This window comes from Schistocerca piceifrons, chromosome 8 (genome assembly GCF_021461385.2).
Source record: "Schistocerca piceifrons isolate TAMUIC-IGC-003096 chromosome 8, iqSchPice1.1, whole genome shotgun sequence".
Classification (NCBI taxonomy): Eukaryota; Metazoa; Arthropoda; class Insecta; order Orthoptera; family Acrididae; genus Schistocerca; species Schistocerca piceifrons.
The window spans coordinates 353,469,608-353,495,387 of record NC_060145.1 but is presented as its reverse complement, the minus strand read 5'-3'; the positions used below and the strand labels follow the sequence as shown (position 1 = coordinate 353,495,387).

At 36.7% G+C, this 25,780-nt stretch overlaps 1 protein-coding gene across 2 annotated transcripts in view; it reads left to right on the top strand.

The window, feature by feature from the left end:
- LOC124711842 (gastrula zinc finger protein XlCGF7.1-like) overlaps positions 1-24,428 on the top strand; it is a 90,211-nt gene extending 65,783 nt beyond the window's left edge. The window contains exons 3-5 of one of the 2 annotated variants that reach the window (XM_047242067.1): positions 2,418-2,491; positions 15,969-16,334; positions 23,697-24,428. In XM_047242067.1, coding sequence (XP_047098023.1) covers positions 2,418-2,491; positions 15,969-16,334; positions 23,697-24,061 — 805 coding nt within the window. In that variant the 3' untranslated portion in view covers positions 24,062-24,428. Of the gene's footprint in view, positions 1-2,417; positions 2,492-4,377; positions 5,321-15,968; positions 16,335-23,696 lie in introns of those variants that run through there. The other variant, XR_007005531.1, reaches the window with a different exon arrangement.
- The last annotated feature ends 1,352 nt before the right edge of the window (positions 24,429-25,780 follow it).

The following is a 25,780-nucleotide window of genomic DNA, read 5'->3' as shown; positions in this document are numbered from 1 at the left end:
TGTATTTATTCCAGTCTTCTGTTAGTCCATCTCCTTTTTCTCGCTCTTTCTATCAATCTCCACCACACCTCTCTGTCCATCGCCATCTCTCTCTCTCTCTCTCTCTCTCTCTCTCTCTCTCTCTCTCTCTCTATATATATATATATATATATATCTATCTATCTATCTCAATCTCAATCTGTGCCTCCCCCCTCTAATTCCATCTCCCCCTCCTCTCTTTTTCAATCCCCCTCTCTCTGTCCATCTCTTCCTCTTTCCTATTTTTGTCCATATCCTCCCCCTCCCTTTCCCTGGCCATTTCCTCCTTCCCCTCTGTCTGTTCATCTCCTCTTCCCACATCTTTCTGTCTGTCCCTTTCTCCTCCCGTCTCTGGATATCTCTCCTCTTTCATGTTTCTGTCCATTTCCCCCTCCCTTGTCTCTTTGTCCATTTCATCCTACACCCATCTGTCCCCATTTCCTCATTCTCCTTCAATGCCTGTCAATGTTGTGAATGGAGTTAGTAGCAAAGAAGTAATAAAAAAATTAAAACTTCATGCATGATACAGCAGTGTCTCGCCCATCTTGCTGTTTATGACATCATATCTCTTGAATTATGTTTTGTGCAATGCTATATTTCTGTAGGTGCATTCAGTGGAAAATACAAGAGTTGCAAATAGTTAGTAGCAACAAAGTAATAAATTTAAACATCTTCCAGGATGTGGTAGTTTCTCACACTTTCAGTGTTTGACATTGTATCTCCTGAACTAAGAGTTGTAAAATGGTGTAATTTTTCTGGTACAGTCAGTGGTATATATGAATACAGACTGCAAAAGTGCCATGAATGCAGTTAGTAGTAAAGAAGTAATAAATTGAAACATTGTGCTTCATGAGAGAGTTTTCATGCAAGAACAGTGAAAATGTGGTAAGTGACAAAGTTTTCTTCTTTAGTATTTTTTTTTTTTTTTTTTTTTTTTTTGGGGGGGGGGTGGGGGGTTGGTTGTCATCACCAAGAAAAAGTTTCGTAAAGGATTGAAAGTGTGTGTTAAATTTGTTGCAAGTCTCGGGTATTCTCGCATCATGGGCAACATTGCTTTATCAACCTCATCCCTACACCAACCTCTTTCATAGGTGGGTGTTTCGTACCTCCACAGTGATTCTTTCCAGACACTAAATGATGTGTGTACCAAGTTTGGTTGAAATTGGTCCAGTCGTTTGGGAGATGTGGAACATACATACATATATTTTTATAATTTATATTTGTATGGAGTGTAGCCATGTATGGAAGTGAAACATGGACAATAAATAGTTTGGACAAGAAGAGAATAGAAGCTTTCGAAATGTGGTGCTACAGAAGAATGCTGAAGATTAGATGGGTAGATCACATAACAAATGAGGAAGTATTGAATAGGATTGGGGAGAAGAGAAGTTTGTGGCACAACTTGACCAGAAGAAGGGATCGGTTGGTAGGACATGTTCTGAGGCATCAAGGGATCACCAATTTAGTATTGGAGGGCAGCGGGGAGGGTAAAACTCGTAGAGGGAGACCAAGAGATGAATACACTAAGCAGATTCAGAAGGATGTAGGTTGCAGTAGGTACTGGGAGATGAAAAAGCTTGCACAGGATAGAGTAGCATGGAGAGCTGCATCAAACCAGTCTCAGGACTGAGGACCACAACAACAACATCATATGGATTTATTTGAGGTGTGGATTTTTTATCAGCAACAAGTAGATAAAATCAAATTTAAGGTTGCCTTTCTCATGTCAGTCTTCATGTAAATTCTTTTGTTTGTTTTTGTATGAGATACCAGTAGCATCTGCTATTTCTCTCATAATTAACTGATGCCTCATTGTCACAGTCTGGTGGATGTCATTGATAAAGTACAAAATTTTGTTCTCATTGGTCTTCCTGACTGTTCATGTCCATATATTCTCATTCCACGTCATTTGAACTCAAACTGAATTCCTAATGCTGTGTACATAATTTATGATGGCATCATTATACAATACCTTCTTCTCTTCCTGTCTGTTTTCTTTCTGCCAAGATTATGTGACAAAAATATCAGGGGTGTAGGGTTTGGAAAATAAAAGAGGATTTTTGAAAGAATTTAGTAAACTGTAACAAATGATAAAAATGAAAACAAAATAATTAAGAAATAACAAACAGACAAGTAAAGGTACCAAAGAGAGAGAAAATCAGATTAATGGGAAAGGAAGAGGATATGTAAGGATGAGATAAAACTATGTAGCTATATCAGCTGAAGGACTAAAGGTCAGAGCAGTGTGAAGGAAATTGAACTTTTCAGTTCTTATGTAGGTGTATCACATGTATTTAATCATAATTCAGATTTTATGCTGTGCATTAGCTGTACCACTGTTTTGAACATAAATTTTTACAAAACAATGAAAATATTTTCTGTTCTCATTTTTTCCCCAGGAATCTTCTTGATGAAATTGCCGCACTTGCGCAAATAAGCGAAGAGGAGATAGAAAATTTGGCATCAGGTGGAGGTAAGTGATGCTTAGTAGACAGTCAGAAAATTACTTCATGTAAATAAAAAGCAAAATATCAAAAGAAAGGTCATGGCAGTGGAGGGAAGAGAGAAAAACGCTTCTCTTTGTGCCCTTAGAATTATTTAGGGTCTGTCAAGCTGCAGGAGAAAGAATAGAAGAAAGACATAGGTACAAGAGTAGTATAATGGAAAGGTGGTAGTGGTAGATACATTAAGTAGCAAACTGTCTATCATCACAAAGAGAATATGTTCATAAGAATGTGAATGATATGGAGTTAGTGAACAGAGGCATGGCAACAGTTTGGATTTAGACAGAACAACACATTTGCATTCTTTTGGAGTTGAAATCTGAATTACATAGTCTGGTTGGCATGTCTTTTGGAATTTCATTAATTTCATTTCGTTCAATCTTAAACTACTGATAAATGAATTATTGTGTCTGATGTTATTAAACTGACTGTTTAGTCTTCTGATGTAGCTGCATTGATCTGTGATGATGACTGCCTTATTATAGATTTGTATTTGGAGTACTGTGATATGAATTCATTATTGGCTTTAGGATAGGTCCATAGAAAGCAGACATTTGTTCCAAGCAACAATTTCTGCAAAAGGGATTTCTGAAGAACATCTTTTTTACATTTTTCTTACCAAAAACATACATACATTATCCACTGCAGCAAATACTGTGCTCTTATAGTATTTTCTGGGGTTTATGGATTTAATTTTACAACAATAAACAGAACATGCAGTGAAGCAGTGGGAGACAACTCATGAGACTGAATATTTAAGGTAAACACAAGAAATTACTGCAATGTCTGGAAGAACTTATTTGGTTCCAGTGCAAGAATGTGATAAGCATTTTAAATTTGTATGTTAGACTGATGGGTGTCATTAATGCATCACATTGATTCAGAGACCAAAAGAAGAAATGAGTCAAGCTGAAGACACTGCAGTGAAAATAGTGTGTTGATTGTATGGTCATAAGTTAAATATAATCAATGGAAATATAAAGGTCTGCTTGTTGTAAAACAGGATAAAGAAATATGATTTAGCAAAGCATGCAAAAGGAAGCTCAAAAGTTAACATGGTATTGTGTCTGCCGTTTTGGTAAAACGGGAAGCAAAATGACAGTGCATTATCTTTAGCATTGAAGAAGCTCATGAACCTGTTTGAGCAACCTACTTGTTAGCAGGTGTAATGTTACTGAATGGAGCATACTTAATATTTTAAGAGTAATATTTATGTCAATGAAATATCAGAAGCTAAAAAATTATGTGACACTGCTGTCATTAGCATGACCACTTAAAATGAAGGACTGTGATTTTTAATCGAGTTGCAAACCATTGTGTAAACAAAGCTACAATATAATGAGCAACTGGAGCATTTGATTTCAAGAAATGTGCACTCAGTTGCTGTGGAATTACTCCAATATTCCAGTGCTTTAAGGAGAAGTAACTCAACTACTCATGAGCAAGACCATGAATAGGGGTTAAGGTCAGAAGTTGTGACATTTGATATTTCAGAAACTTGATGAAGCTGATGCACATCTGATCAGCCAGGTGATGTAAAAGGACTTTCAGTTCCTTCAGAATATTTTTCTACCAATGAGCCAAAAGAAAAGGAGGTGGCAGGATAGTCTTCTGATAGTTGTGGTTTTTCAGGATGGATTCACTGGCCTCACATTTACAAATTTATTTTTTTGAGTAAAAGTCGCACTTGATTTCCCAAGGACTTAATGTTTGCCTAATGTATTAATTACTGAATTAGTCAAATGTTTGTGCAGTGAAATGCTTTAATTACTTCCTCAGTCTGTGTATACTTTGCATTATTTTAGTATACTACTTTCCACAAAATTTTGATTTTTATGTTATTTGTTCTTTACAGGTAAATATCAAAAGCAGTGATGAAAGAATTGAAGAGAAAATTATTGTCAGATTCATTTTGTGTATGAATATGATAAGCGAATTCATAGAAGATGGAAACAAAATTAGGGTAGTGATAACCCTGCAACAGATGTCTAATTAGAAATAAGAATTGAAAACTAAGACTATCTCAAATACCTCTATCTTGGAATGTCAGCTTTCATGAAATATGCCTGTTTGGTAAAGTGCAGATCACCAAATTGGAAGAAAAGACGAAAAGTTTAACTTTTTAATGTGTATTCAGCATTAATTACTGATTAATTGGAGTATTGTACAGTATCTTCATCTGTAGTTGCTGTAAAATTCTGACATCAAGAGAAACAGATTTTTAAGGAAGTAAAACTGAGACTAAGTAAAAGAGGAACATTAATTCTTTAAGATGGATTAAGATCTATTACTGCCAACTATCCACAAAGGAGGAAAACTGGATTCACCCTGATAATGATCCTTCAGGAAGCAATAACGCAAATTTCTGCTTCTGACATGATCCTGTAGATTCTTAGGGATTATGCAGTGAAAATGACACTGTATGACTGGCAACTTGATTAGTCAGTTGTTCATTATTACTATTCTAATTTCTTAAAAGGTTACATCACAGTGAAAACTTTCGTCCTTTCTGACAATAGGATGATATGGTTGAAATATCACTCCATCACTTGCATTCACTGCTCCAGAACTGAAGCACACTGTCAAAGAATGCCTTTTTATGTGAAAAGTTGATGTCATTGTGAACAATAGCGTTATGCCAGACTAAAAGATATGATTACAAAAACAAACATTGTAAGTGATGATTTTTGTGTGTGTGTGTTTGTGTGTGGCATTCTGTGTCTCAAAAAGACACCTACAATGCAAGATAGGCAGAAAATCACACATGCAAACATCATCAAAAATATTCACGAAAACAAATGCACTTGAAAATGAGAATAAATTCTTGAAACACATTGTGCTAAGCATGTGATTTCATTGTTTAAATCATAACAGTTTTTTTAAAAAATGAGTTATGCTAGTTGTAGACCGACATGTAGAAATGTCACCAGGAAATACGTTTGTGCTAAGTTCTTGTATATAACTGACTGTACAAACATTTTAGTGTGGAGGAAACATTTGAATGAGAACTTAACTTTTGGTGATGCAGCAAGTGAGAATGATGACAACCACTTACTGTGGACTGTGTCAACTGTAGTAAAGATGAAAAATTTTAGCAAAGAGGACTTTTATAAGCACAAGAATTGACATGTCTCCAATTTGTACAGAATGTTGGAAAATGCACTTACTTTGGTTTGTGTGGGTAAAAGTACAGAGCCACAATCCCAGTCAAAACATGTCCATGATGGAATATATTAAAATTTTTCAAAAGAGGGTTCATGAAAGTGTACCTACATTTCAAAGGTCTGATGCATAATCTGCAGTATGCCATTAAAGCATGTAACGAGACACTCTGAATGAAACATTGTTTAATGATCCACTTTGTAACATGATGGTGGCTTAGGAAATCTGTCACATTTTACAGTTTAGTGTGCGTAACAAGTCAGAAGTATTTGCAAACCTACTAAATAATTAACAAGTGTCTGAGATCATCCTAGGAAAATCTATCCACAATACTTAGTTTGTAGTGCTTCATATGCTCTTGTGAAAGAGTTCACATTAAGGTGATGAGGTTATCTGTGAATATGTTGAACTAAAAACACTGTGAAGCAGGAACAAGTGGAAATTCACATTTTGGTATAACTTTTATGTAACAGAGATACAAGAAATTCCTGAACTGGTACAGAGACTCACAAGGGTAACTATTCACCAATAAAATATATCAGAGGCATGAAGCATGCTTATAGAAAAGATTACTCTAATTCAGATATGACCTTTATAGGCATTTGCAAAGCTTTGAACTTGTTAATAGAATTTGCTTCCAAATGCTTCATTATTCTCCTTCATCTGGAGCAATAAAGAATAGGTATTTGCATCAGTTACGGCTTTGCATAAATTGACTATGCTAACACCAGCAGAGAAGAAAAAAATAGTACCAAAAAGTGGATGTAATTGTCGTGAGAATTAATAAAAAATGCAGATAATTTGTGTCTAAGGAAGTGACAGAAATAGTAATTAACAAATATAATGCTGCAGAGACACTAAGTTAATAAGCTACCTGCAGACAATTCATAACTTCCACATGGTGTTAGGTCAAAATAGGTACTGTAATATTTAACTTTGATGTATTCCAAAAAAGTTTAAAATGTCGTAGTAGTAAGAAATAGTTTGAATTCAGGCTATCATATTCATTGGACCAGAAGTCACAAGATGCAATACAAACAAATGCTATACTTGCTTTAGAAATATACCGAAAAACTGGCAACTATGAACTGTTTGATGAAAGATTAATATTAACAGTCAACCAACTACTTTCCATAACTAAAGTTCAAAATGTGTCTAGTGAAAAAAGAAATGTACTATAATCATTCTCTAAAAATACCAATAACAGAAAAATCATTTGCGGAGTTACAAAAATGCTAAATTAATTGGTGACACAAACACAGTAGTATGAAACGAAATTATTAACTCAAACTGATGATAAAAAATAATTGTGAAACCAGTACAAAGGTTTGATAAAAATAATTATGAAACTTGTACAATAGTTTGAAACAAACATACTCATCTCAGATTTGAGATTAAGACAAAAATGAAAAAGGTTGAATTTGCTAGTAGAAGATATGTGGAATACTAGCTGGCAGAACTTTAAAACTACATTAAGTGGTGAATGTATTACATCAGGCTTTGTAAACAGCTGTGAACTTATAAGTGCTACACTCTTCTACATTCAGTGAAAGATAAGTAAAAAAGTGCCAGAATTATATTAAGGTGTGATCAACAAATTCTTGAAAAGTTCTTGGAAGCATTACATTCATTTGTCATATTAGATCAGAATGCTGTGTGATCACCCCCATTTCATCCAAAACATGGTAAAATGAATGCGGACAACTACAAAGTGTTATTTATATTACCAGCTATCATTTGTTATAAGCAATTAAGTCAATGTGACTTCTGGAAAGAAGTTCATTGTATGATCAAATTATTTTTGCCAAATTTAAATGACATACTTCAGAAAGAGACTTATTATCAATAGGATCCTAACCAAATTTGATTGGAGAATAAACTGTTTTAATGAACCTATACTGCCAAGCATCTCCTCTGAAGTGAAATTCAGCACTGAAATATGCTATTACTCTAGCTACTAGCACAAAAGATTGATTTGTACTATTACTCTTCACCTGAAGTCCATTTTTGAAATGACGATGTGTGTGTGACAGAATTCGTGGGTCAGTAGTGAAATGCCAAATTAATTACTGAAATGGACTATGTGTAATGGAAGATATGGCCTGCTAATTGACAGCATTGTTTTCAGCGACTGTCGAGCGCTATTGTGATGGGACTATTAGAAAGGGCAAACAGAGGAAGTTGTCTTTCGATTTCCTGTGAAACACACCATTTGAAAATTACATCAGGCTATACACATGAAAAAAATTACATTCAGCCACATGTGCAGATCAAATGAAGTGTGTAGGACAATGAAATTCATCAGCACAAAATTTTAGATGAAGGGACCATTGAAGCTTGCTTTAATAAGGTAAAAAAACTATATAATGTTTTTTAATACCTGCTTATGTTTAACCAAAGTTTGTGGACTATTCTCATAAAGCAATGCTATAAACACCCCCAAAAAAGATTACACGGTGCTCAATCACAGACGGGGGGGGGGGGGGGGGGGGGGGTGGTGTGGGGGGGGGGGGGGGGGGGGGGAACCTGGGCAGGTGTCGTCATTGTGAAAGGAGGCAAGTCAACCTGGTAGCTGCCAAGTATCAAACTGATTGCATTGTCAGTATTGTGGCATGGGACACTAGTTTGATGAAACCACAAGTCACTAATGTGATCCAGCTAATAGGGTAAAACTTAATGATTTCATGGAAAAAAATGGATTGACTGTGAGAACATATCCTTTCTTCACCAGTAAATTGATTAATACAGTTTCACAAAGAAGCTGCTGTGACACTACAATCCACACTAAAATTTCATTGTGCCCAATAAGCAGCAAATTGTTTTGTTTACAGATCAATTAAAGTGGAAATATCCCTTGTCATTGAAAATTATATCTTTGTAATACCCTTATTATAATTTGTCATGGCTAGTTACTCTGTTCTGAGTGGTCCTTTGGTTTCAATTTCTGCATGAAATGAACTTCATACACAAGCAAATGGGGATCTTGCATCAAACACATTGGTTAGTGGCTACTGCCAAATTCACCTGCAGACGAGTGAAAATGAATTGAATTTATTAACGTTGATGAGACAGAATATTACAAGGATACACAGGACTACACACTGTACAGTCTGTTTCTTCAAATTCCTGCATTGGACTGCAAGCAGTTGGCTCATTTGGTACTTCACAGTTAGAATAGTCTCCACAGTCTTGCTATGCTTAGACTGTGTTTTCATTATCCGTATGCACTGAACTGTTGTCTACTTCTCCGTGAGAATGGGCATATGACAACACATTCAATGCCTGTCCACTAAAAACCTCATTGAAGACAAATACAGATATTTTTTCTGTAAATCATTCTGACCCATTCCCACTAAAATTTCACCCACTTTAAATTGTGTACTTTTTGAAACATTGTAATATTTACAGACATTTTTCTAAATGTGATGAAACTTGAGCTTGTGTAATAAGTGCTTGAGTGCTTCATATTTGCATAATCAAAGGGCAAACAGGAGTGGAGTAGATATGCTATTGTGGAGGAATAAAGTGAAAATGAGATATTTGTGGGTCAAGTAGAACATTAAATATTTGAGTAAAGAGGCATGAGGAATTGAGGGGGGATAAGGAAATTAGTAGAAGACAGAGATGGGATATGATGACCTGCTTTCTCAGTCTTTACCATTGTAATCAGCTTCATTACTGCTGATAACTGTTACAGTATTTATCTAGAGTTTTATGACTCACTTGAACATGGATATGAAAGTTAGAATGGTTTCTTCCTTTGCCATTATATTTTACTTGCTGAATTAGAGATGGCTTTAATATTATCAGTTTTCGGTCTACTTTAAGTTCACAGATTACATTTTTTGCTTCTAGAGTCGAGGTCAGTTTTAATGCTTCAATTTTGTCCAATACATTGATGAATTTTCACAGCTTTTTTCATGCACTTTTCCCAGTTTTGACTGACACCAGATTAAGAGCAGTCACAAGATTTAGATATTAGTGAAGCCACAAGAAAAAGTGAGATGTGTCTTTCCATTAATGCCATGCTCTTCCATACAGTCTGCACATCTGTGTCAAATCTCTCTGTATAAACATCTACCTACTTCAGTATTGTCACTGTGTCACATACTGCCAGTCTTACATAAGACTTTCTACATGTTCTTGCCCACTCATAAACTATACAAACCGACAACAAATTTTTGACACACACTGGATCTGTAATGCAGTTCTTAAATTTCTTAAAATCACATGTAATTCACTTAAACCTTGTATCATTTTGTTTCACCATATGATTTAACTTCTTTCCAGCTAGCTATGTGATCTCCTAACCAAGGGCAGGAGATAATTTGTAGGGAGGGGGAGGTGGGGGGGCTGGACCTGGGGTATGGAGTATTTTTAGTGTATTGAAAGACAAGTGACAACTTGTAAGTAGCCATAAAAAAGTTCCTGTTTCGACCCTGTTAAAAACCTGCATAATACTGACTTTTCAGTTTTTCCCTTGGAAAAAAAGGCTTGACTACATTATATTTTTTCCTTTTCCTGAAAGCTAGGGGAAAAGGGGAGGGGACATCCCCACCTTTCCTCCAAGTATGGGCACTCTTCCTCCTAACATTTATTGCTGAACATAATCTATTTAGTTGTAGCAGTTTTATTGCAAAATTTGAACAGTGTATTCTATTGTATTCTGTTCAATTTCTGTACTAATGTTAACAGTTGTGGAAAGGATAGATTGCTACTCACTGTAAAAATGATATGCTGTGTTGCAGACAGTCACAACAATAAGACTGTTACACATTTAGGTTTTGGTGAAGCCTTCATCAAAAGAAAAGACCACGCATGCATTCAGACAAGCAAGCACACCTCACACACATGACCACTATCACTGGCTTTTCAGGGCAGACCAAAACTGAAATGCATCGAACGGAAGCAACAATCCATAGTGGATCAGGGAAGGAGGAGGGGTAGCAGGGTATAGGTGGGGGAGAAGAGGCAGCAGATGAGCCTACCCTGTGCAGTGTTGGGAAGCTTTGGTGGAGGGAGGATAGGGAAAAAGGGAACGGAAAGGAAAGGAAAGAAGAGGAGTGGAGAAGGGGAAAAGATCAGTGGATGCATTGGCAGAGAGCAGTGAGCAGTAAGGGTGAAGGAACGTGGTTGGGAGGAAGTGATAGGGTAGAGCGGGCAGAAACTGCTGGGTGGAGGGTGTGGGGATAGGAGGTTACCATAGGTTGAGTCCAGGATGATTCTGGGAGTGGAGAATGTGTTGTAAGCATAACTTGCATTTGCTCAGTTTGGAAAGGGTGGTGGCGGAGGGTAGAATCCAGATGACCTGGGTTGAGAAATCAGCCTTTGAACAGGGTGGCCACCATTTATCCTGGCAGATAGCTTGTTAATAGCAACAAACCCAGCAGAGCTGGTACATCATATGGGTGCTTTCGCAGGTGGCTTGGCCTCTGATGGGGATAGGATAAGCCTGTGACGGGACTGGAGTGGGAAGTGCTGGGTGGTTGGATTGGGCAGGTCTTACACCTGGCTCTTCCATAGGGATATGATCTCTGTGGCAAGGGGTTGGGATTTGGAATAGCATACAGATTGACTAGAATGTTGTGGAGGGTAGGTATTTGGGTGACGGAACACCCCTTCAGGAGGTGTGGGAAGAATCTTGGGTAGACTGTCCCTCATATTAGGGTATGATGATAGATATTCAAAGCCCCAACAAAGGATGAAATTCAGTTGTTCCATTCCAAGATGGTGTTGGGTGACAAGGGGAGCACTATCCTTTCCATAACAGCTGATATTCCAACCTGGAATCTGATCCTTACTAACATCAGATGGGAAAAGCATTCAATAAAAAGTAGTTGCTACAGTTGGACATATTGTTCCGATAACATGCAGATGCTATCACATCTTGTAGCTAAATAAACTTTTTGCTTTACTCCAGATTATATTATGAAACTTGACCTCTAATTTTGCACTATATGTTGTTGTTGATATTAATGACTTTAAGTGACAACTGCACTATTTACTGACCTTTGATAAACTCACCATTTGATTTTTGTAATAATGACATTCTTCAAGAAAGGAACTCGTTGGTCCCACCGCAGTTGAGATTTCGCACTCTATAATATGTAATAGCTCCGCTTACAAGGTGTGATGAAAAATGGGACTTTTTAGTTTTTTAAAATATTCTTTATTTATTCATCATCAGCATCAGCTTTGTCCCCTTCAAAGTAATCCCCCTTAGATATTATACACTTTTATCAGCAGTTTTTCCAATCTTCGAAGAACTTCTGAGACTCACTTTTTGTTATAGTTTTCAGCTCTTTCAGTGATTTTGTTTCTATCTCATCAATGGTGCCAAAACAATGTTCTTTCATGATTCTCTGTAGTTACAGGAATAGAAAGGAGCTGTAAGGGGCTATGTCCAGTGAATGTGCTGGCTAAGGCAACAAAATGGTTTTGTTTTTTGCCAAAAAATTACGGACAAGCATTGAGGTGAGAGTGGAAGCATTATCATGATCCAGTTTCCATGAGCGATTTTGCCACAATTCTGGCCATTTTCTGTGGATTGCTGCACACAAATAGCACACAACAGCTTATAACTTTTAGCTGGTATTCCTTACTGACCATAATGTCTAATGCCAAAAAAAAAAAAAAAAAAAAAAAAAAAAAAAAAAAAAAAAAAAAAAAAAAAAAAAAAATGCTTGGCGTGAACCACAGGCTATGCTGAGAGCAGCACTCTCTCTGATGGTTATTTAGTGATTTTCTGGGACAATTCTTGCACATTGTTGTCAGTAATTGATGTGCTAAGGCGTCCAGGGCAGTTGTCTTCAGTGTCTTCTCTCGACCTTCTTTAAACTGTTTATACCACTCATAAATACTTGTCCCACTCATAGTAGATTCACCAAAAGCCATAGTCAACATTTCAAATGTGGTGCTGCACTTTATTCCGTTTTTCAAGCAAAATTTAATGCAAATCCTTTGAGCTGTCGTTTTTTGGAAGTTAAAGTTTATCAATCGCTTAAAAATATGTATAACCTTTTCAACTGATAATAATAAATGAAATATTCAAAACAAGTGAAAATGCAAACGTATGTCAGGAACATATGGACAAAAAAGAAAAAAAATATTGTATAAAGCTTGCAAAATTAAAAAAAATCCGCAATTACTTTGAAATCACACCTCGTATTTTGACCAAATGAAGTAGTGCAGGCATTACACTCTCATTTGGGAGGAATGAAGTTCAAATTATCATCTAGCTATCCAGATTTAAGTTTTCCATTGTGTCCCCTAACTGCAAAAGATGAATGCCATGATGTTGCCTTTGAAAACAACAAAACTGGTTTTCAAAAACTGCATTGTGCTGTACACAGCTGTATCAGTATATTTTATTAGAGACAATTGATTTAAGTCTAGAATCAGACCACCTGCTCAGAGAAACCATCTCAGCTATGCGTATGTGTAAATAGACTAATGGGTATCAGATATACATTGTTCCAACACTGGTAGTAGCTGTAGATGTATAATAATATGATCCGTTAAACTCGTAGACATTTGTGTGTTTGACACACAAACACCTATGAGGTTAACTGCGCATAACATCACGTATGCACAGGTACTATCAGTGGTGGAATGCTGTATGTGTGGTAACTGTTATCTAGTTATGAAAATATTTAACTGAGATAGTTTTTGGGTTAAATGATGAACTGATCCTAGACTGAACTTGATTGTGTCTAATAAAATATACTGTTACAGGTGTGTTTTGCATAACATAGTTCTTAACATTCATTAAAGCTGTGTAACACCACCTTTATATAAACCTGATTTCCGTGTCCTGAACATAAGAATAATAATAAGAAGAAGACTATGTTTTACTACATAGCTTAAATGTATTTATGTGTTAGCATTATTATTTTATCCACAATGATTGCTTGTGAAGCTTTGGCAGCAGATTAAATTGAAGAAATATGGCGACCACCCACTTATTTGAACTTTATTTATGCCAAGATACATTTTAGTTAAAATTAGCTTCATTCCGATAAATACATATCGCTAGTATTTTGACTGCACTTTAAAATGCTGAAACTGTCTTTCAGTGCAGTAGTTCCTTGTTCCAGTATTTTTGTCCTTGACTTTGACAACCCCCCCCCCCCCCCCCCCTCCCCCGCCCTCCCGCACTCACACATGCACATCTGTATGGAACATTCTTCCAGCTAATTACATCGTTGATTGTGTGTGTGTGTGTGTGTGTGTGTGTGTGTGTGTGTTAGAGTGTGTGAGTGTGTGAGAGAGAGAGAAAGTTGTGCACAGTACACGGTAACATGGAGGACTGTATGGGAGGGTGAGGTAGAACAGAGAAAGAGCGACATTGTGATTGTGAAGAGGAGGCTCTGAGGTCTGAATGAGTGAAGTTATCAGTTATGGCGCTGGAATGGAGGCAGTGTGGAGAGGGGCTAGTATAGATTAAGGCCAGGTGGATTATAGGATTGAAGGATTTATTGGAAGGACCATTCCCATGTATGTACTACAGAGAAGCGGACATTTGGGGGAATGTTCCAGATAGACAGATAAAGCATCAAATGAAATCAAGCATACTGTGCCCGGCATCATGTTATGCTCCTGCTTGACAGTGTGCTGTTTCCCTGGATGGTAAATTTTTCTCTGGGTTACAGTTTGGTGGTAGCTATTCATTTGGGTGAAATTGGTTGGTGGTCATACTCAGCTAAAATGCTGTGTGAAATTACAGCAGAACTGGTGTAAGCTATAACTAGTTCCCAGGTGGCCATGCTTCTGATAGGACAGGGTACATCTATGATGGGGCTGGAGTATGATGTTCTGGTAGCGGACATGTGTTGCACCTTCGTCTTTCACAGGGATGCGAAAAGCATTTGGAATTTTGGGTGGCTAGGAAGTTTTCCTCTAGAAGACACATGAACAGATTGGCATAGGAGGGCCTCATGGATTTGTTTGTAATGTTCTCCTTAAAGAAGTAGTAGTTAAGTGTAAGGATGTAGTTTGTTATGTGAATAAGGAGTGAGTTGGTGAATATTAGATTTCTAACCTGGTGATGATTACTTGTGTTCCTTTAAAAGCTTCCATTATTAATGACACTTCATTCAGGGAAGATTCATGCAGTTTCAATGTTGCGGTAGACACTTCCTTACATGACACAAAATGGACCAAAATATATCTCCTAGGTCTGTTGACGTGTTCGATTTGTACATGTGAATCTACGGTGTCAATTCAAACCCAACAGGTCAGCTACCCACAAGTGAAGTTACTGATTGGGTAGCTTTTTCCTTGGATTACATAGTAAGTGTGCATCCATTACATGAGTTTGATGTTACAATGGGCAGAAAGCATAATGTTCATTTGGAAAGGTCAGAAAACTAGGTTTCAGCAGTAAATTTATGTAAAAGACACAATATCAATATGAGACCAAGCTTGTTGGTGGTCTCTCCACTCTCCCCTTGCTGGTTGTGCTATTTCCTTTGGTGGTGGTGGTGGTGGTGGTGGTGGTGGTGGTGGTGGTGGTGCACCCCTCCCCCCTGCTTTTTTAGAAATGTTCCAAGTTCATGTTTCTTTACATCAGTCACAGAATTAGTCATTCTCTTTCATAGCTGTAGTAGTGAAATCTCTAACCATGTATTTATTAAAACTAAGTATGTTGTGCACCAACAAGGAGCAGAGATACACAAACTGAACAAAAAATATTGACAGAAATGTCTGTATTGCATCCATGACTAATAATCAACAAATGTAGGCAGCTCAGCACATTGTATTAGCTTTATCAGGAATATTCATTGACTGAGGCTGAACATCTACACCTTTGTCACTGGCTCAATGACAATGACCCTCAGAAATCAGCTGCACACTATGAGCCTTGTGACCCTACTTTTGACTAGCCAGCACCTTACTGTTAGTCTGAACAGGATGCAGTTGAACAGGTATTGTTTACACACGTTGGCATACATCCTATAAAAACTGTTTGCTATTGCAGCATGAAATTTTGTTGCACATAATGGAGCCAGCATATTAAATACATAACTGTATGAAGCTAATTAAAGATTAATGAAATCTAAAAGAGTAATGTTCAAATAAGTCACTGTTTGCTGAATTTTTTAATGAAATTTTGGCATTAGCTTTCAACAATCTTGAAATTCAGAGGCTATTTTCCCCATAATGGTATCTTTGGTTATTAAGTGACTCATATCAGTGTAAGTGTGATGTTTTGAGGATTTAAGTCTTCCTAACTCCTCGCTTGGAAGATCCACTGTATTTTGATTTGTTGCATATTTGTTTCAGATAAACAGATTTCACCGCTTTCCCAAGCATCTGATACTGGAGACTCGAATGGTGACAATCAGAAACAAAAGCCTGTTCCGTGTCCTTTATGCTCTAGACCTTTTTTAAACAGAAGTAGTTTGACTTATCATATTCGCACTCACCTTGGAGTGCACCCATTCCAGTGCAGATACTGCTCCAAAGGCTTTGTGCGCAGAGATACTATGCTAGTGCATGAGACAGAGCACACAGGCATGAAACCGTTTGTTTGTGATTCGTGCAATAAATCTTTTCCAACCATGGCTGTGCTCAGGAAGCATGCTGCTACACATGCAGGGAAGAAACCTCACACCTGTGATGTTTGCCACAAGAATTTCAGCTCAAGAGGTAATGTTTATTTGTAATTCTGCAACACACTGAATTTTTTTGTATCATATTATTTTGAGCTGCACTGAAAATTGTAATTACTTCATTGAAGTATCAATTAAAATGTTCAGCAAGTTTAGTGTATTTAAATAATGGTGAGTTCTTGAATATTTGACTAAATTGTTTTCGTTAGTGTGGCTGTAGCGATTTGATGATGAGAAAGTCTGATAGGTCAGATAGTGATGTTGCTTAGTATTTTAGAAGGTATAGAAATAAAAAGTCACATAAATAAATGAGTGAGTAATAAATGAATAGTCACATTAGAAAGTTTTACTGTATGATCAATATTTAGCAAATAAAACTGCCTTGTAAACAAATCAGATATGAATTTCAACCACTGTAAGTTGTGGTATTATATTGTTTCTCCCAGAGCAGGAATGCAACACATTTTATGTCTTCTTGGCATTTCTGAGAGACTGTTAAAAGACTTACTGTCTAAATTACAGTAACTTTTATTAGCAATCATTTTTTATCTTGAATATGGATTTCCTTGAGGTCTGCTGCTGCAAAAGAGCAATTTAACCAAGACTAATTGTACTTTTCACCGTGTGCATAGCCAAAGTGAAGATGATCCATACCTTGAACTGTTGCTGGTTGTGGATGAAAGTTATTGTGACATAACTAGCCATGTATTTAAAAAGCAAGTCAGATATTTAGTAGCAAATCATGATTATGGTATATTCTCATGACACTTGTCACTATTTGACATTTGTACAATAGAAAATGTGTTGATAATCCATTTGAGTTTTAGAATAATTCTGATACAAATATTGCACAAGAAGAAGAAGAAGAAGAAGAAGAAGAAGAAGAAGAAGAAATGGAGTATTCTCCAGTACAGTAAGCAGATTCAGATGGACATATGTTGCAGTAGTTACGCAGGAATGAATATGCAACACAGATTAGACTGTAGGAGAATTGCCAGATGATGATCCCTCACAACTGGCAGCATTGTTACCAACTTTCAGCTACAAAGCCCAAACAACTTCAGGCAAAAACAGTAGTAATCTGTAGAGCTGTGACAACAATGATACATTGCCATAAATGCGTACAAAACTGCATTAAGTGATTTGTTAAAATACATGTGATAAGCAGTCGTACAAAGCACACTGCAGCTGTCAGAGATCTTCTTGCAACAACTTGACTATAATATAGAGAGCTTCACCAGACCTCCCTTAGGACTGGAGATATTTAGCATAGAATAAGTGAAGCACACTTTGATGACCTACACACTGAAATTAAATGTCTTGTGTTTAAAGTCCAGATTAAAGTGGTTTATTTTTTACAACTCCTCAAATCCCTACTAACACTATGACTTACCTTAGGAGATAGACTGAAAAAGGGCAAACCTACATTTATAGAATTTGTAGATACAAAGAAGGTTTTGGAACTGTTGACTGGAATACACTATTTGAAATGCTGGAGGTAGCAAGGAAATCCTGGAGGTAGCAAGGATAAAAAAGAGCTTGATAGTTTACCTGCAGTTTACACAGAAGCCAAACTGCTGTTGAGGTGATGGACATCAAAGACGAGCAGTAAGTAAGATGGTGTAAGACAGGGTTGCAGCTTCTCCTCAATGTTATTGAATCTGTACACTCAGTAAAAAGTAAACAAAAGCAAGGAGTAGTTTGATACTGGGATTAAAGTTCAGAGACATGAAATGAAAGCTTTAAGGTCTGATGATGGCATTGTAATTCTGTCAGACAGCAAAGGATTTTATAGAGCAGTTAAAAATAAAGTAGGTAGCATCTTGGTAAGAGGTTATAGATGACTTTCAACAAAAGTAAAACAAGAGTAATGGAATGTGGTCAAATTAAATTAGCTAATGCTGATAGAATTAGATGAGGGATTGAGATACTAAAAGCAGTCAGTAAGTTTTGCTATTCAAATAGCAAAATAACTGTCTGTGGCTAAAGTTAAGAGGATGTGAGATGCAAACTGCTAACAGCAAGAAAAGCAAGCGTCTCTGAAAAAGATAAATTTGTTAAAATTAAGTATAAATTTAAGATTATGGGAGGTATTTGAATGGCATCAAGTCTTGTAATGAAGTAAAATGTGGGCAATAAGCATTTCAGACAAGAAGAGAATAGAGTATTTTCAAATGTGGTATTGCAGAATAATCCTGTGTGTGTGTGTGTGTGTGTGTGTGTGTGTGTGTGTGTGTGTGTGTGTGTGTGTGTGTGAGGTGGAGGGGGAAATTTGTGGCACAACTTAACGGGATAGCCCCCTGTGACTGCATGAAAAATAGGTAGTTTTTATGATTTTTGCTGAGCAAAATAAAAAGTCATGCTAAGTCTAATGATATAGTTTTGTTCTTTAAATTGAAGGTGGAAGGGAAGAAAAGGAATGAACTATTGATGTCAGCTGCCATGAGACATTATGTGGAATCAGTGGTGAAGAGTGAAAATTTGTGCCGGACTAGGATTTGAACCTGGGATCGCCTGCTCACTAGGCAGTTGTATTAACCTCTGCATCACCTGGGCACAGAGTTTACTGCAGTTGTACAGACTGTCTCGGCATGCCACCCGGCCAACCCACATTCCCATGTAATGCCACCTATCTGCAGTCTCCGTCTATGTGTTCTGTGCTTGCTATTTTCATATTCCTGCAGGAGGTGGTTGACTCTAATTTTGCATCCACACTGAAGAGGGTGGATTCATTGCCCATTGAGATAAATCAATTACATGAATGTGTGTAGTGTGTGTGTTCTTCAGACATGTTCGAAGGAACAGACACCGCACACTTGCATAATTTCATTCCTTACACGTTTCTCTTTAAGAAGTCACTTTTGTGTGCACATTGGATGCTCCTTGCAACCTCTTCATGAGATGGAAAATTGGTCATCAGTGGAAATTCCCAAACCCTGCTATTTGACATGTAACAAAATGATTTTGTGTAAATAATTTTCAATATGTTTTCTGCCAGCATACATAGTATAATTGAAAAATATTAAGTTCTAACAAAATGATGATGTGTTGAAATAAATGTGAGTGTCTTTGCCCAAAAAATTGAGATGAAAATGTGCCATGAAACAGACATTTGAAGATATCACAAAATGACTATGTATGCTAATAGAAGATTCAATTTAGAACAAGGGCATCAAATACCAATCATAATCATATGTACCTTTTTCGAGTTATGTTTACAACCAATTTGAAAAATTCGTTGAAAAATGTGTTGAAAGTTTTTGATTACATTTTTTTGTATTTAAGTTAAACATACCTCTAGTCATCAATGCCCATACCATACAGCAGTCTTTCTGGATCCAAAATGAATGTTTCCTCCATCTTCTTCATGGCCATGATAGTCCTGTGAGCCTCTTTGGCAGCTTTGGTCATCTGCTGCTCAACTTGAGCGATATGTTTTCCATCCACTTTTGCACAGAAGTTGTAACAAGTGGGCCCAATCTGAAGTTTGAGCACATTGATGATTTCCATAATTGAAATTACATGTCAATTACATTTTCCCTCTGTGATTGGTTTTTAGACACACTTTTTCACAAATTGCTTTGTAATTCAGTAATGGAGATTCTGGCAAGCTTGTGATGAATACTGCAATAAAATAGACATCCCAGAGAACAGTGTAAGACGATAACAGATTTTTTGAAATTTCCAAGTAAGACTACCTCCTTAACTAAAAGAAAGTATCTGTTGATATGACACATCATGATGCTCAAGAAATCATAAATATGCAAATGGAGGAAAGTAGAGGGAGACCAAGACTTCAGTATAGTAAGCAGGTTCTAATGGATATATGTTGCTGTAGTTGTGCAGGGATGAATATGTGACACAGAATAGACTACAGGAGAGTTGGCAAAAGATAATCCCTGACAACTGGCAGCATTGTTGCTAGCTTTCAGCTACAAAGCCCAGACAGCTGCAGGCAAAAACAGTAATTATCTATAGATCTGCACCAGCAATGTTGCATTGCCATGGATGTACACAAAACCACATGATGATGTTATTTGTTGAAGTAGATGTGATAAACAGTCACACTAAGCACACTGCAACTGTCAGATATCTTCTTTGGCTGACTTGACTGTAATGTAGAGAGCTGCATCAGACAAGTCTTAGTACTGGAGCTGATGATGATAATGGCAACAGCAAAAACAACAACAATAATAACATATCTTACCCATCTATTGTACCAATGAAGTTTTAATGTGTTGACAATTATTGTAAAAATAATTCACGGAACATGTAAGTAGTAAATTATTGTTAATCTGAATCTGAGTGAATCCCATAACTTAGTATTAAAGGAATTTAATGTCAAGTTGAAAGAGAATTTTAGAAAACATGGTGTTTCTTTCCCAACTAGAAGAAGATATGTAGGTCATTTATGTGGTATGGAAGTGTCCAATCATTGCGATCACATTTTCCTGTACATCCTATCACAAACATATACACTTACTTTCAGGGGAATGAAATGCAATGCAATTTGCAGCTGAAGGCAGTCATAATAGTACATTCATTAGCTACAGATTTTATGGTTGCTCAAAGCAACTGGACTTAACTGAGAGACAGAATTTTGTGGTTTTGGACATAAATTTATATTCAAAATTTTATCTATACTGATTTTATTTCATGTCCTCTATAACAGGAACATATCATTGTGTGGAACACTATCAACGAATATAAGAGGAATGGTTAGAGTACATATTGCCACACATCAGCCAGCAGTGTTAGAAGAGAGGTGTCCACAAGCATGTGTAATGTACAGTTGTATTTAACAGGCCAACATTCATAGTTTATCAGTAATGTTTCTGTCTTGCAGTGTAGCAGTATTTATCACTATATGAATCATTCAATAGATTTGAATGAACTAAGTGATAAATAGAACAACAAATTTTCAAATTGTTCAGTAGCATATTTGTGGCAATCTTAATTTCATGTCATCACTTTTCTCTTTTTATTTTTAACTGGGAAAAGGGAAAGACTCAGTCATGAGAAAGTGATAAAATTAATATTGGGACCTGCTGAGCAATTAATCTGAAACAAACAAACAAACAAACAATACAATACAATACAATACATGACAAAGGAGTTGGGTGTGGGAGGGGGCAGAAACAAAAATCTGCATCAATAATGCACATGTGGCAAATGGTAAAGAACTTAAAATGCTTGATTCTTCTCAGTTGGTATGTTTTGTTCTATATTTTTTGATTCAACATGTAACAGTACAACTTGAGAACAATGTAGATAGCACATATATGTTGCACTTGGGAATTATAAATATGAATAGTAAATAAGTAAGATGTTTATTGAGAGGCGAGGGCGGAGAAGGAAGAAAAGGAGGGGGAGGAGGAAGGAAAGGAGGGAGGAGAAATGATGTGTTGTTGTACATCGCTGCCTAGTCATTGATAAATGGTTCAAGACCGCTGTGTGGTTGGGTTCCTTTGAAATGTAAGCAGCCAATTGGCTTTGCAGTTTGTAGGGAGTGATGAAAATGTCTAACAGACTGCTACTATTGATGTTGAGGCAACGGCTGCATTTGTAGCTCAGCATCTTGTGTTACATCGATGCAGGCAGAAATTAGAATATAAGCAACTGTTGATTGTGTTTGTTGCTTGGGGTGCACTTGTACCTAAAGTTTACACAGCCTAGTAGATACATGTCTGTTCGGTAATTTCCACTGTACAGGTCATTTAGCCAGCTTTCATCCTGTCCAGCCAAATTTTTAGTTATTTAACTCTGAACGTGGCTGTAGTATGTTTCAGTTGGGCACATACACCTGTTTCACGGTTTCTGAATAAAATGTGCGCAGACGTCATCATTTTGCATTGAGGACAGTCTTTTTTCTGTGATAACATATGCAGGCTGCCAGAAGAGGTAGCTTGAAAGGTTTTAGTCACTCTGGTACTAGAACTTTCTTGGTACCACAGGCTCCACTGTTGGCTGAAATTTTGCTATTTTCCCCTATTGTGAGGGAGGGAATATATCTCCAAGGAACCCAACATTGGGTTGTTTTGTGTATTTGCAACCCACTTTGGAGAGCCCTTCTGTACTCTATTTTGGAATAACTTCCAGGGACTAGATTATGGTATCTGCTGTAGGATAACTCTTTCCATACTCTCATTTAAGCCACCCAAGCTGTCTACATTCAGTTGCACTTGTCTGAGCCTGTACACTGTATTGTTGTAAGATGCCCATGATTGTCAAAGTTTGTTATGCATCTATCATGAGTTCTACACTCAGACACTAGAAAGTAGCACAGAAAGACTATACCAAGGGATGGATCCTATAAAGAGCAGCCTCTTCATTGACCACACAACAATATTACAGTTACCAATAAGTGACCCTGCAGAACAATGTGGATGTGGTGCAAAAGCAGCAGTTATGTGTTTCTGGAAACATGACACCACCTTTACACTGATTATGGACCTGCAGTCCCAAATGATTACACACAACTGTTCATCTCAGGCTGCTCCCCATTGTTAACCTGTAAGTGACAGATTTTTCAGTTACTGATAATGCATTACATTTGAGATTATTTACGCGTATGTGCAGTGCAGTAGGGTCAATGTTCAATGCTTGTACCTGGTATGGACATAGGAGAGAAGTTACATTGTTTTGTGGTTAAAAAGTTCAGTCAGTCTCTATTGATCACCTTTCAGAAGACAAACTGTGGTACTAACTTTGTTGTATTCCTTGTTTGAGAACTGAATTTTTTAGATTTTTGTTTGGAAAAGTCAAAATCAGCTATTGCAAAAACCATCAGCCAAAAAATTTATTCATTGTATCTATTTGACAAGTTATTTTCCTAGTATGAAGTACAGAATGGGATTTGTGAGAGGAGAGACATAGGATTTCAGTTACTGTGAATTTTGTATTACTGTATCATGCTTTTAAATGTTTATCCACTTGTATTTATAAAATGATGTACCAACAGACTGACAGCTTCCATCTCTTTCAGCATTAAAAATGAGTAAAATGAAAGGTGAAGATACAACTTCAAGTTTACAATTTCATTTTGTTCCAATACTAACTTGGATTCTCCTTTGTATCCTAATAGTAGTGATGTCCAGGAATTGTGTGTTTATATTTAATTTCATACTGTATGTTGTTAGACTGCAATAAGGTCCTTGTATTATGTATGTGACATTTATTTATAGGGAATAATTATAATATGGAAAATCTGGGACAGCTTCTACCAGTAAAATTGCAATTAACTGAGCTGTGGAAAGGTCTTCAATTTGTGAGATAAAATATTTTAAATACTTCAGTGATGTCAGTGGACTTTGTGCAGTACAAATTCTGTTGTGCTCTGACAGCTATTTATATAAATTTTATTTCCTTAAAGATTTTACATTAATGTATGTTATTCCAGGTAACCTGAATCAGCACATGAAAAAACACACGGCTGTTAGGCCATTTTCTTGTCAACAATGTTCAAGAAGTTTCGTATTTAGGGGTGACCTGCACGTACATCTCAAAATGCATGCTGGAATCAGGCCACACAAATGTAACTACTGTTTAAAGACATTCAGCAGCAAAGGTAACCTCAACCAACATCTTAAGATGCATTCGGATTCAACATCTTATGTTTGCACTACATGTTCCAAGGTCTTCACCATAAGATCATGTTTTGAGGAGCATATGAAAGGTCATGCAGCTGTCAAAACTGAAGAAAAATCTATAAAAGATTGTGCTGCTGTGAGTCAAGAGGAACATACAAAAGATAAGACTGAATAAACATTCACATATATTTCCAAAATGTAATTTGTCATTGTTTCGAGATATGGGAGATTTGTGTAAGGCTGACTATTCTGATTGTGAATAACTTGGTGTTATATACTACTTTTCTAAATGTCAGTAGTCGTAGTATATCTGTGAACATTTGGTTGTGATTTAGTGTATAAGCTTGCTTTTATTTAACTACTGCTGTGGAGACCATGACAGTTTTCAAAACTTGATGCCAAATGTATCATGGCAGTATGACAGACTTTCAAGGTAGTGTGGAATCTAACAAACTGCTTGTTTCTTAAATCAAAATTATTTACGTAATGGGAAGTTATATGGGCTGGGGAAGGGAAAGGGGAAGATGACAGATGTCGTCATAAATATGCAGTGTCGCTAAATTTTACATCCCCAGTTGCTACATGGCTCTTTTCCTCAGAGATCAGTTATGATGTGTTGTCTCAATCACTATGTATTACTCATTATTCTTTGTGCTTCTTGGTTTCATGTGAACTTAGATTTATTTTATTAAATTTTTGTTCTATATTTTCTAAAATTAAAGACTAAACAAAATTCAAAGTGCCACATTGGAAGGATCTGTCGTGGCAATGTGGCCATCATTATCCTAAGATGTGCAATATGATCATTTTTGCTCACAAATGGTCTAAAGTAATCCCTAAGATTACTTGCTTTTTTACCATGCACTTCTGCATGGCTTAAAGGCAGAATTCTCTTCAACTTTCCTGACAGATCTTCACGTGAAGCAGCAAAATTTTCATAATGAGTAATTCTGTGGGCTATTTCCCTATTTCTGATGTCAAGCTTGGGCTAAATGTTAATGCGGAATGAGTTTCCCTGTGAAATTGTCAAACAGGGATGCCCGGTTAAGTTTTCATTAAGAATGAAGTTTGTGGGCAGCCTGATAATCAGGACATATTTTTTGTTTTTGTGTTTAACATGATGTAGTTAAGTTATTTATTATAAACCATCATAAATTTAAGTCACAAAATTTCTGTCTTAGGTTGATGGAGATACAGCACGGCAGCATTACAAAATGCATTTTGTTTCCTTAAATCAGACTAGCAAATACAAAACTGTCTAATTCTTTTCTCTTCGATGTGTCTAATTATGCATGTGTACTGTGTCATCAATGTGTGAACAGTACATGTAGGAGCAATGTTTTTTCACTGGTATCATACTACCTTTGTAGTAATGGAATGGGACATTTTGATGTTATGTCACAGCTTATTTTGTGTCTATGGTATTGGTCCATCAGTTGGGATGAATGAAGTGTAAGTATGTAGCTAAATGTATTTAAAATGTGCCTAAATGCTGTCTACTAAAATTCCATAGCACAAAGTATTATTAGGCACACTAGATATGTGTTCTTATGTTTTCTTATCTGTAAAAGAGGTGCTTGATTCCTTTTATTATATTCCATAATTTATTGTGTGTATAATATAGATATTATAAACCTATGGTTGTGCAATTTTCTAGGGCTTAGTTCTGTTGGGTAAAAGTGAGGAATTGTGGTTGTTGAGGGGAAAAACAGAAAGGGGGGGGGGGAGAGAGAGAGAGAGAGAGAGAGAGAGAGAGAGAGAGAGAGAGAGAGAGAGTACTATAATGTTATCTTGCCAGAAGATATGTTAACTTTATAAACTAAAAAATGTAAATGTCGTGTGGCTAGGGCCTCCCGTCGGGTAGACCGTTCGCCTGGTGCAGGTTTTTCGATTT